The sequence below is a fragment of the Bombus vancouverensis genome, chromosome 15, assembly GCF_051014615.1.
Source record: "Bombus vancouverensis nearcticus chromosome 15, iyBomVanc1_principal, whole genome shotgun sequence".
In the NCBI taxonomy this organism is placed as follows: domain Eukaryota; kingdom Metazoa; phylum Arthropoda; class Insecta; order Hymenoptera; family Apidae; genus Bombus; species Bombus vancouverensis.
In genome coordinates, this window is record NC_134925.1 from 11,081,706 (window position 1) to 11,095,254 (window position 13,549).

Here is a 13,549-nt window from a genome sequence, read left to right on the forward strand (position 1 = left end):
AAACTGTAAAACTGCGAACAAAGTGCTTTCACGATGTAAGGGCTACGGACAAAGGAATTTAATTTCCGAGACGTGAATGGTTCTTGTTTGATTGTATGATTTCGTAGCCGTGGACATGCTCGTTCGAAATGAATTCTTTACGAAGCTTCGATTACCCTTTTCCATTCCTTTCCTTTACTTTTTATTCCTTTCTTCTTCTTTTTTTTTTTTTGTACCAATTTCTAACATTCCCACAGATAATTTCAGGCGAATGGCGTTTCGTTAACATCAAGGAGACCGTGTCGTAACGACGATTCAAATTTTTCAAGAGTGAGCAATAACATGCGTCGAAAGTGGTGGCTCTTCCTCTAATTGCCGGAAGGCTTCAAATGGATTCAGATAAAAGGGGAAATCGAATTTCAGTCGATATCTCGGACGGCCAGTCTCCAAGTAATTAGCACGATGCCGGTGGTAGAGAAAGTTGAAAATAGTCCAACAGCCTCAATTGGCCACTTTAATCAATACCGGTGCAAATAGCCCAGAGACATTTCGTACTTGTACCATATTTCCTCTTTATCTTGACCATCGTAATGCAGAACTCTTTATCACTGAGAGCGATAAGTACTCAGAGTTCGGGTCTCGTTAGAATTTTAATCGTAACTCGTCGAGTTTCGATCGGATAGCTAGTGGGTAGTACTGCGTATATCTTACTGCTATTTGACGCGAAAATTTACGATGGCTTGGACGGTTTACGACTCGTTACAACGCTATCATCGACGATTTGCAATATTCGAACAGAGAAGAAACTTGCCACCAGGAGTCGACTTTCCGTGTTATGTCCGAGACACAAAGCGCGATTTTGGCATTCATGGTTCTTCGAGAATCGATAAATGGTTCCACGAGCTGATGTAAACAACCCATAAACACGTTTACTGCTACGATGGTCATCGGTTATTCACGTTTTAGGTACTAGATCTTTCGCAACGATCGCAATGACACAAATTTCATAACGAAGTTCGTAACTAAGAAATTGTCAACGATGTGAACGATTTAGATAACATGGTTAGAAAGAAGTGCGCAAGTACGATCTAATATTTTTTAAAAATTTGACGTTATGGTGTAGTTTAGCTCGGTTTATTGCGGTTCCTAGAGCAAACTATATAGTCGATTATATACTTGCTACGATTTAAGTAATTTGAATGAAGCGTGACATTTGTCTAACATCTATGTAAATCTGATTCGTGCAATCATTTATGGCATTCATGGAGCCAACAATAGTGTGAATATAATACAGAAACTGCTACTATGAATGTAAAGATCGGTTTAAACAGTTATCGAAAAATATCTATAGATGAAAAAGAAATTAGGGTTGCTTGTGTATAGTTGATGAGATTACCGTAGGTAATATTAAATGTTCTTAAAGGGTTTAATAATTTGCTAACAATTTAGGAACTCGAGTTTTACCTAATTTATCGTTAATGCCTTCGTACGTACAAATATGTTTACGACTCGTTGCACAATGAAATTAATAATTATTAAATTTGGTAACGGTTATGCGCAACTAAAGAAAATTTGTTAGAAGCAATAGTTTCGTTGAGATGATTTCCAAGACATCGCCCCCGCCGTTTTCTCATTAATTGCCGAATTTCGGGGAAATTGAGGCGATGAGGTTGTTAGGATGGTAAGTACATTATCCTGTGATCGTGTAATCCTCTACCTTATCTATTTTCTGTACAGCAACGCGTTCTTGCAACATTGTTTATTTATTATACTTATCGTAATTATTTGCGATATTATTGGGATATAATATCACATACATTATAATAATTCTGTATCGTCATTTCTGATAAAAGTAATTTAATAATAACATGTACCCAGATATATCCCCTAGAGCCTCATTTTATCGTAATTGAACATGTTTTAGGAGTAATACATTATCCCCAGACTTTATCTCAATTCATTATACCAAGTATCAGTTACGTACTCGATCAATTTCTACCTTTTCTGGAGAATGCAGTCATAACATTGATTTTGATCCAGCTGGTACAGATAATAAACGAGATTTATTTAAAGCTAAAATATGAGATATTGGCGCATACATAAACAGACAGTTGGCCCTTATATTGAAATGACTCGCAGCACTGCCTGAAGTTGCACAAGATACTAATCCGCTTTAAATAATATCAGTTTCGTGTATTAAAATTGCGTCATTATTTTCTCGTTTCAGGAATTAACGAAGGAAGTAATTACAAAGCGGATTGATTTTCATATTTCATATTGCTTTCGATCAATTCTACCTTACCAAGGTAGTAAAAATTAAATTGTAAATATAAACATTTTGAACGTCCAAATAAAACGTGCGTACATATCGAATTCTGTACTGCTCTGATAGCAGGGAGCAACGCTATAAAGGTAAAATAACAAACTGAAGAATATTGTGTCTATAAATAACGTTCGATACAGAATAAATAGCATCAAAATAATGTTTCCAATTCTGTGCAAGTATCACGTAGAAAAGTTATAGTTAAGTATAACAATTCGCTGTATAATAATTCAAACGGACAACGTTTCCAAAAACAACCGTGTTCGAGAAAGATATCGCCAAATAATCCTCGAGATGTGCAGATAATATCCAGTTGCATAAAATACTGGACATTAGTGGTGAAGAAAGGTGACTGGGAATCCCGCGGTTCGCAGTCACCGCGATAATCATCCCCCTAGTGTATCGCGCTATAGTCCCATCCTCTGGTTCTTTGGTTTAAGCCCCGTTTGATTAAAACTTCCCGGTTACGAGGGAGAAATTACATTTTAATTATACATGGTTAATCAGCGAACACGCTTCACGCTCCGACACACGGTTAGCTTGCTGTTTAGCGTTTAATGGACGCGTATAATCTACGAGGGAATACGCCGAATTTTCTAACGCATCGTTGCCACGTACTACTGTGAAAATGTGTCCGTAGAGTGTGATCGCGAGTCTATTAAAAAAATGCAATAGTCTTGAGATTAAACTTCGTCAATGGAGGTTGAACGTTGTTTTCACGAATATTTTATCTCGCGGTGATAAAGAGATACCGAACTGAAAAGAATTTTTATTACGATGGCTAGGAAAAGTGTCGGTCATAAACAATGCTGTTTTTCTGAGAGTTCGAAACAATGGGAGGCGTTATTATCGGACTTTTAGAAAGTTGGAATAGAAAATCTACCAGGAAAAGATAGTGAATTACAAAAAAAAAAATACGAGAAAATTCATCACTGGTCGATTGGTGAAAGATAATTTTTTTTTTTTAACTTTTAACACGAAAACTGAAAACCGCACTACTTATGGCAGGATGACCTATATTGGCATACCATTGTATTTACCGTGGCATTCACTTACTAATTAATTCGGTCCAAGTGTATTAAATTTCGAGTCATTTGGTAGTACAGGTGGTTCCCGAGTTTACGAATTAATTGGTTGCTAGTGACGTTTCGTGTATCGGCAATTTGTACAGCGAGAATGTATTCGCCTCAGAATTAATACTGTAAGCGAGAGTTACGCTCGTAAGAAGAAATATATAAAATCTAAAATAAATATTAAGGAATAAAAAAGGATTACTAGTCTAAGATTTACATATTTATAAAATAACATGAGATATTTTAGATTAAAAACAGAAATTTAATTCAAAGACAGAAATGTTTAATTAAAAAAGATTTTTTCGAGAAGAATTAACTCGCTGCTTCGTCACCGGAAGAATCGGCAGCTGTCCAGGTAGTAGAAGATGTATTAAAAATCTCTCATGTATTTTTTTCTTTTCTTTGAAAAAAAAAATTGCTCCTAGTCACCTTTGCCACGGGCAATATAAAATAAAAAATCCGATTAAAAGATTTGTAAAGCCAAATGTTCGTAAAGCGAGAATTCGTAACGTGAGAATTACAGTGGCGGATAAAAGGAAGTTTAAAATTGTCACGCTGAATTCTACTAACTTTTGTACCAAAAATTTTTACTATATTGCTATCTATTCTGTGGTATATATTATATCTATTCACTGATCTCATTAAATTCACTGATCTCATTATGTTGTCTTTTTATACTACTTATTTTGTACAATTTCCTTCGTCCATCACTGTAGCTGCACTCTCTTATGACTGCAAAAATTTGATACTGCAAAAATGGAACATCGAATCTAATAATAAAAAAAAAAAAAAACAAAAGAAAAGAAGGGAATGTACAGGATGTCCCGCAGCATTGAACAACATCTTAGGCCGTGGATTCTGCACATGAAAACAATAAAAAAAAAGAGTTCATTGTCCTCATGTGTAGAATCCATCGTCGAAGTGATTTCCCGATACTGCGAGACACCCTGTATATCGTGTATGAAAGTCGGTTTTCTCTTTCGTTTTTCTTCTTGTGTGAATCTGCGGTGCATCGTTGCAGTAGTGCGCATTCTTTGGTGACGGGTTCGTCTCGGATGATGGATCGAACGAAATGGATTCGTGACGTTCTTCACGCATTACGACAAATCCGGTGCATTTTTCTTCCAGCTCTGTCAAGGTCTTTGTTCCGCGATCCTTTTAGCGCAAACTATGCCAGTGAAATATCATCGTTGGCTCCGTGGGTGGTTAGTAATCAACGATCACGAGGGGACTCACAGTGATAAAGTATCTCGATGTAACGGCGATCGAGCCGAGGAAATTGAATATCGATCGAGTTAGCCGCGGGATCAAGCGGCTCCTTCGCGTGAAGCATTATATGTTAGGTTGCTTTGATAACACGGTTTACGATAAGCCAGCCACCGAACACCGATTTTCCTATCTGTCGTCTAATCTTTGGTCTAACTAATCTCTTTGGTTATCGACTTCCATTATGCTTGGCCGAATCCTGGATGAATTTCGTCCAGCTCGGATTAACTTTGACCCGAAATCTGTTCCGAGTGGACGACGTAGTGGCGTACCATAGGATTGAAAAGCACCAAAAGCTTAGGTATGTGAAAACACACAAAGTGTTAAGAGGAAAAGATGGTTAGATTGTATGTGTGTGTGTGCGCGCGCGCGCCTGTGTGTGTCAGTGGGAATATGTGCAAATGTTACGATGTACGATGTTTACTAGAGTAGATAGGAAACGTATTAGAAAAATATTTTGTGACAAAGCGGTATAAACGAATGACAAATAGTACACTTGCTAGGGAAATAGAAATTTTACTAAATTTTGAAATACCTCGTGCGATAATCTTATTTATAACACTAAAAGGTATCTATTACTGGCAAACATTCTGTTTCGGACAGAATGTTCGCATCTGAGAAGATAAAATGTTGTTCTCTAAGTTACAAAAGAAATTAGCTCCATTTTGAAACATTTGCAACGCATAAAAGTAAATTGAACACGGTATGTAGCAGAAGTGAAACTCTTTTGTCAACGAAATGAAAAATTTTGTGCGAAACGAAGTTTTTTTTCACCAATGCGCGAATTGTATGGTTCTTTGAGGATATTGTAGTATAACAAAAATATATGTTTTGAAAAAGAAGTAAAATTGACAGAGGAAATGACGAAAAATAGAGGTACACTTAGCTTTCAAAATACATATATATATTTATCTCTTGATAGATATATATATTTTGTGTTTTGTACAAAAATTTTCTCAGACATCTCGATAAAACGTCGAATTAACCTTCTTCCATTCTTAAATACAGTAAACGGTAATCGAGATGCAATAATTCATACATTTCGAATACACATTTATGAGGAAACAGAATACATATTTGTGAGTCGTACATAAGCTGAACGATTGCTGTGAGATAGTCAATGTTCGGCGACAGTCGCGGTCGTCTATTGAACATAAGCATAATACACCTCTTTGAAAAACGCTGATGACAATCGTCCGGAGAAATTGGAGCGTATAGTAACGAACGTATGCGAGCAACTGTTCGTTTTAGAACGCCAAGTTATGTTCAGTCTGGGGATGAATTATTCATCACAATGTTTGACCTTATAGTGCAGTGATACGAAGGTTCTCGCCATTTCTTGCACTGTACCTTCAACACGCGTTTTCTTTCATTGAAATGTTAAACGTTGTTAAATTTCCCAGATAATTAAATAATTTCTTGAATCGCTCGATGTGGGTTATATCGCATCGTGATTGATTTATTTTGGAACTACAGATAACGTTCAAGAGATAAATGTACCTTTTGTAAAGTTTCGTAATTGAGATACTATGGTATGGTTAAAGAAGGAGATAAACTAAATAAATGTTACGAATTATATTTATAAATATATCGACGAACCTAGGAGTTGTAGAAGTAGGGAAACGAAACAATTCGATACAGATGTCTCACTTTATGCAAATCACGTGAGTTTTTGGAAAGCACCGAAGTTTCGCTTCTTTTCCACGTTGTGCACATAAAAAAAGAACAATGTTAGCAAGCGTATGAGAAAATCGCGTATTTCGGAATGGCCGAGAAAAGTCTCCTCCCGCCGGCAAGAATTATGCCACTGTTATATGTGGCACACGTAAGCTAGCACACACGTGAGCGAAATAAAAAATTCCCAAGCCAACGTGTTTAAAGCATGCTTCGCCGTCATATTCGTGAAACGTTTACTAACGAACCACGGTTTTATCAAGCCTACAGACAATATTTGCTATTTAGTCCCGGACCTGCTCGCAAATCTACGATCGGAATTTCCGTACATCTACGTTTCGCGATGCCCGCGAATAAGAAACGCGACACGTTCTTCGGTTAATGGAAAAATACAAAAAGAAACCAAGAGGATAATAAAAACGTGGCTATATATAAAAAGGTCCTAAAGAATTCTTCTCTTACATCTTTTTGAGGATAGCAAAAGTTTTAGACTATTAACGGTTTTTCAAGTGAAATTTGCATTCTTGCACTACAGATTTTCATGAATTTATGGAAAATTTGAAGGTACAAAAATATACGTTATACGACACGCACGATATAGAGAAATATATGAAACGTTTAAAATAAAGTATTTGTCATAATTTAGTGAATGAAACAGATCTCTATTTAATCTCTATTTTTTTAGTTATGTTCATGAAAATCTACCGTATCGTTATAAAAATCTAATTTATTAGATTTAGGATCTCTGCGTGTCAACTGCTAATTAATAATATTAATTCATGACTGGTTTAATCCGTTGTTTTTTGTAGACAATCGCGAGCGCATATAACATGATTCTGTTGCAGATACCGGAAAGAAGAAGAATGGACGGAAATTGCGCAAAGTTCAGCCTGCGGATTGAACATACGAAGCAATAATTAAACAATCATTCCGCATATAATTTTATTTTAATAAATATTTAATGTCATAGTATATTTTATATTTGACCGCAATATAATTGTGAAATATAGGAATGAAATTGATTTAATTGACAAATTTAGATTTCCCTAATAAAGTCATATATTTATAAATAATATCACAGTGTAATATTTCAATATTTACGGATCTACCTCTCATTGAATTTAAAAAATTCAGCTCGGTAGAAGTTCTTTGTCTCAAATGTAATTTCTTTATCCCAAACACTTTATTAATTAAGAAGAATTTGCCCATTAAATTTTTTCGGATGGCGCATTGTTTTTAGTAGTGGAAATGACAAAGATTTATGAACAGAAAATGCTTGCAGAAGTAGTTACGAAACATTTAAGCTAGATAAATGGTTCAAATCCTTTAACTGGTGACAGTCTAAGGAGGCAAATATCTAGTGTATGAAACATTTCGGAGTTACAAACGTTTACGTCATCTATCGTAACATAATAGTTTTCAGTCTTATTTCCTTTTTCAATAATTTATGTATCTGATGCATATATGTATGTAAGATCAGGTCGAAGACGTACATCACTAGTACTTAAATATGCAGAGCATGCACGCTAGCGTGTAAGGGGTGTCAAAAATTGACAGAAGAAGAAGAAGAAGAATAAGAAATCAGCATCCAGTCAGTTGAGACTACCACGTGATCTAGGTGTGTTGATTATATTTTCATACCTTTCTCAATGCATATATCGTAGTCAAATTTCTTCCTATTTGTACAAAAATAAATTCAACCTGTACTAATCATTTGCATACTGTGAAAATGACGTATGCTCATTATATTTGTTATGATATGATTTACTTTCTTTTTTTTTTACTAATACTTGTTTCGTTTATAAATTAACAAAGATCTAGATATAAAAATCTTTTTACGTCTTTTATACCTAACTTTTATTCACTGTCTGTTGTTTAAATTTTGGTAGCGCAAACTTGGTTGTCATTAAAGGGATTTCGTAGCATTCTCTATTCCCGTAAATTCGCGCTTAAGCGGTTCGCACTATAGATCTTTCATCCTAATGCTGAATATCTTCCGCTTCAATTACCTATGTGCTAAGTGGCGTAACTAATGGCTTTGAATAACCATGTACATATCGAAACACGTATTAACTTTCTCTTTTATTGCACGATTCTCGTTATAAATTCCTCTTGTCGATACAAACTTATTTTTCCAATAGAATTATTTATCTTGAATGCATCCTCTTTAAATATTTTACATTATTATATATGTTATGTAGCGGTTGGATTTGTCATAGAAATTGGTTTATTGTAGGAAGAAAAAGATAAATATATCTTCTAGAATATTATTAATAAATATATTATTAAATATAATCAAATGCGTGTGATTGTATTGTATATTAAACGTTATTGTCGCAGAATATGTTAGCAGAGGTTTTCGTTAGATTTTTGCCACCGCATATAGATCTTATATTGATCCATTGACCTAAAAGTGAATATCATCATTGTTAAAATAGAGGTTGCTAAGCAGTTTATGCAACAATTTATACGAGCAAGAGATCTAAGATAGAACACGTACATGATCTCCCTTTCTCTTCCATTTATCATCTTTCGATCTTTTTGAATTGTTACGAGATTCTATTTTAGGCACGAAGTGTTCAAATGATTTTAACTGACATATTATTACCAACTAAACGATACTATGCGATTCAAGATGTTTTCATGCATGTACATTCCTAGATAAGATCTTTAAACAAAGTTTCAATTATAAATTTCCCATTCTAATAATTCCTATTCTTTTGTGTTCGAAACACAAGGCATCCATCTCCACATAAAACATCATCTTTACCGTTGAACTAACAGTAAAGTATGGTTCTACAGACTCTGTCGAACGTTTTAGTACGCACAGATTGCAGGTATTTCGTTAGAAGACGATGCAATGTTGAACGCAAGAAGCACGCTAGATATTTGAAACTTGTGGAATAGCGTAACTTAATTTAACTTAAACACTGTTTTCTTCCAAAACGCGTGCCAAAAGTGTTTTAGACCCCTGTCGCAGATCGTTAGCAACAATTAATTACTTGAATTAATATTCGTGTCGATAACTCACGTCTGTTGATGAATTGGAAATTCCCAAAAAAGCCGGTCGCATTAGATGGAGGTCCCTGTGTGTGAAGCTCTAAAATAAGCGTAGATCTTGAACTGTATAGAACCTGCGGGATGTCATGTAGATCGCCGCAGAGTACACCAGTCCAGGGGGTGTATTCGGAAACACCGTTGGTCTCTAAATGTAGAAACACCTTTAGAAAGTCACCACCCACGCAGCTGGAACATAAATCAGTCGCAAGCTGTTAGCAATCTCTTTGTACTTGTAAGAAGAACGTGACCTCAACGAAATTAATAAACATCGTTTTGTATGTATATGTGTATGCACGCATAGACGTGTTTCAAGAGTGACACGCAATTATGCACAGATATACGAAAAATAAAACTCGTAAGAGCGAAATATATCATTTTCAGGGACGATTATTTTATAACATACAAGGGGAAAAAGATTTGGTGCATGAAGAAATTTATAGCTGCAGTTAAAAGAATATCTCAACCTGCTAAGTAAAAATATGCTATCGGAATGTACTTCACTGCATTCATTTTCTAGTTATTTTATCGTATAATACGTATCCATTATTTCATTATCATCGGACGTATAATCGTATATACTAAATAAAGTAAAATTTCCTAGAATTTTCCGATAAATGCAATCAACAGGCATTTTAACTTTTTATATCAAACTAATATAACTAAAATTTACAAGAAATACATTCATCTTGTAATTGTAGAAATGTAAATTTTTTTATCTCTTATTGTGTTAATTCTACTTCGTTTAAATTCTATTAGTACAAATATGAAGGAACGAAGTGTGCTTTCAGTGTTTCTTGCAGAAACAGCCATCTCCGTACCATCCAGTTTATTTTTTAAGAAAATATCTCGCAGTTGATCGGTGTAAATTTCTGCTTTGAAATTCATCGAATTTCACCTGGTAGCAGCAGCCCCGGCGATAAGATATATCAGATATCGAATCCATAGTACTCGTAGAATAGCTAATTGACTAATTAGCCTCGGCAGTGAAACGGAACAGGTGTTCCCAAGTCCGGCTGTACACAGATTACTGGAGTTCACGTGCTTGGGGAGCATTTCCAATCCCGTGACTTAAAGCGAATACAATGGCAAAATTAGCACGGATTATAATAGAACCAAGTAGCTTACAGCTAATATTCACAAAAACAATTTTCCAGTTCGTTAGCGGTTGTTAACACGCAAGTTCTATATAGCTTCCAATGGCCATCAAGAGTGCTGAAACTTATTCTGTCGATGAAACTTAGATCTCTTTAAACCTATTCTTAAGCGAGGAATATCATGTTATATAGTCAGTCACAAAAGTCTACGTACAGCTTTTAGATATAAAATTTTATAATGGAAAGGTTAGCTCTACGAATTTTTTTGGCACGTTAATACACATATTGTTGAAATCTAACGCTATTTATTTACTTTCGCCATTATTAAGGGAAAAGAAATAAAATAAATAAAATATAAAATACAATGTTACAAAATGTCGTTATATCGACATAAAACCATAAAAATAGTAGGCGTAGTATTACGTTAATATGGTGTAGCACCCATCCATTTAAGCATCAATAATCTACATAACGTTAAAAAATTAAAGATTTTGCAATTTCTAATTCCATCCCAATATTTTTGTGCTTTAAATGATTAATAACGTTTTTAATACCTTTTGGGAACGTTAATAATAACTACGTTGATATATAAGTATGGATAAATAGTTTTGCGACAACGTACCAAAATTTCGTTTAGTTTCACAAAATTCGATAAGTGTGTGTAAACCTTCGTGACCCGACTATAACGTAGGATTGGTCGTTAAAAGATTATTTAATCTTTACTGAACGGAAATCTGCGAACGAGCTAATTACGCGCCACAGGGAGTTGATTCGAAATTTACTGAGGCTTTAATGATGCTGTTACGCAGCCTATTCATCACAAGCGTTTGGACGATTTCTAATTAATTAGCGGCAGACCTCTCGCAATATTCCATTTGTTGCAAGCATTCGCCGCAGCCGGTCATGATATCTCCCTGTTAGTTAAACGGAGACAATTACGCGGGAAACGACTGAGTATTAATGTAGAAAGTTCCAAGTTCCTTTCTTAAGGCACGATAGGTCGAATGGTCACACGTAAGTATGATTAATGGTAGACATAAAAAGGTTGTCTTAATTTGCGTTCATACTGAAGAAAGCCGAGTGGAGAAAACAGTAAGTAGACATTGTAACAGGAAATTTTCCTTTGCACAGAATACCACCGTGAAGCTTTAAAACTAAAAGCTTTAGTTTCCAAGAAGAAATAACTTTTTGAATAAATATTGCTCTAAATAGCAAATGAAGGTAATATAATAATTTGTTAAATAATATCGTCGAACAAAAAGTTCGATCAAATAATCGAATAAATAGCGAAATAATCAAATAAATAGCCAAGTTCAAGCGTACTTGAAAAATTTTCAAACTCGTTTTTTTCAGAAACAAATCGTCATACGAAAAAATTATATTCCATATTTTCGATTTATTTTTTCACGTCCAATAATCTTTTTTGTATCACCAGTTATGGGCCATCCTATATATTTGAGACAAATATTTTTGCATATTAAATTTTTGTATCGCTTTTTGCCTAGCTTCTCCGTAATGAATGTTTCATACCAATATTAACAGCTGTTGAATTTATTTTCCTTCAGAGTCATTTCTTCGTTCATGCAACCCAGCAGAATTACCAACAATTCGCGATAAGAACTAGCGATTAAAATAATTTGATATGCAAGTATAACGTAATTCACGTTTGGCATGTGTTCAGGCACATGTTAAAATGCGCTTTAATTTTATTTCGACCATGGCACAATAAACTGCAGTCATGTGTAATTCATATCACGTGAGAAATAACGTATGCAATTCATGGAAGGATGCGTCTTGTTTCGTAAAATATTTATGTAAATTAATACATGACAAACAGTAATGGTTTCTTAGTTCTTTTATCATACACAGAGTGTTCGCGTTATTATCGTCCAGCGTTTTCCTCGAAAATGGCAGAAGTTGTACGACTTGCATGACCAACGCAACGGTACATAACAATTTTTTATATTTACAGTATCTTTCCAGAAATTAAGGGCAATTTTCGATTTTTTTAGTGGAACGCTATATATTTTTTTTACCATATGGAGACGGCTGTCAAGACAAATTGAAATATGCGGTACACGATGATCTTTAAATGCGTTAGCTGCAATGGAAGGGAAGCACGATATTACAAACGAGGTTTTTTTACTTCGTTTGCGTCTATGAAGTAATCTTTGTTGATATCTTAGTAACAATTACGGACTAACGTAGCGAATAATCTATTGCGATCCTCGCATTGTTAAAAATTATATTAAAAAACTGAATCAAACAATGTTAAATTTTTCACTTTAAGAATTTTCAAGGGATATTGGCGCTATATGGAGATACACGGGTGTCGGACTCGCGTGAAATTACATATCCCTCGAGACAACCATCTATTCTGAGATAAAATGGTGCAGCGTATCGAGACAGGAGACTAACGAAATTTAGCTTGTACTTTAATTCGTTTCGAACTTCGTTTAATAGTTTAATGATCAAATAATTCTGAAGAATTAAATATTGTAAGATAATCGCATACATATACTATATTATATGTATAACTCGACTCTTGGATATTTATATTTATTTATTTTATATATTTATTTTATTTATATTTATTTCTACAAATTCATATCTTTCTAAATATATGCAAAGAAATAGAACATAATATTAAGGTAACAATAATATTGCACAATACTATCAGTGGTTATAGTGAAAAGAATATACGTGTGCATTATAATTAAAATTATCACTGAAATCCTGGATAGTATCACGTTTACCATCGTCAATGTTAGAAGGTATTTCAATATGCAATAGGTTATCGATTATTTTCGTAATAAATGGCTCTTGTTCAACAAGGAATGTATGGTATGCCTTTATAAAGTGACATCATCAACACGAAGAGACTTTCCAATTGATGCCTTTATTACTGTGCGTCAATATTATACGAAACACAAAGCTTTACCGTGAAATGCTTTTATTATGAATAATAAAATATAAAATTATTACTTTTTTTATTCCTGCATAACAATTCAATATCATTCATGATTAACTTCCAATGAAATATTATTTCAGTTACGTTTCAAAGTCAATGATGTATGTAT

General features: G+C 34.3%; 1 protein-coding gene across 3 annotated transcripts in view; it reads right to left on the reverse strand.

Moving 5' to 3' along the window:
- Sol1 overlaps positions 1-13,549 on the reverse strand; it is a 529,381-nt gene that overhangs the window by 356,361 nt on the left and 159,471 nt on the right. For all 3 annotated transcript variants that reach the window (XM_076625163.1, XM_076625165.1, XM_076625164.1), the window contains exon 4: positions 9,347-9,561. In XM_076625163.1, coding sequence (XP_076481278.1) covers positions 9,347-9,561 — 215 coding nt within the window. The remainder of the gene's footprint in view (positions 1-9,346; positions 9,562-13,549) is intronic.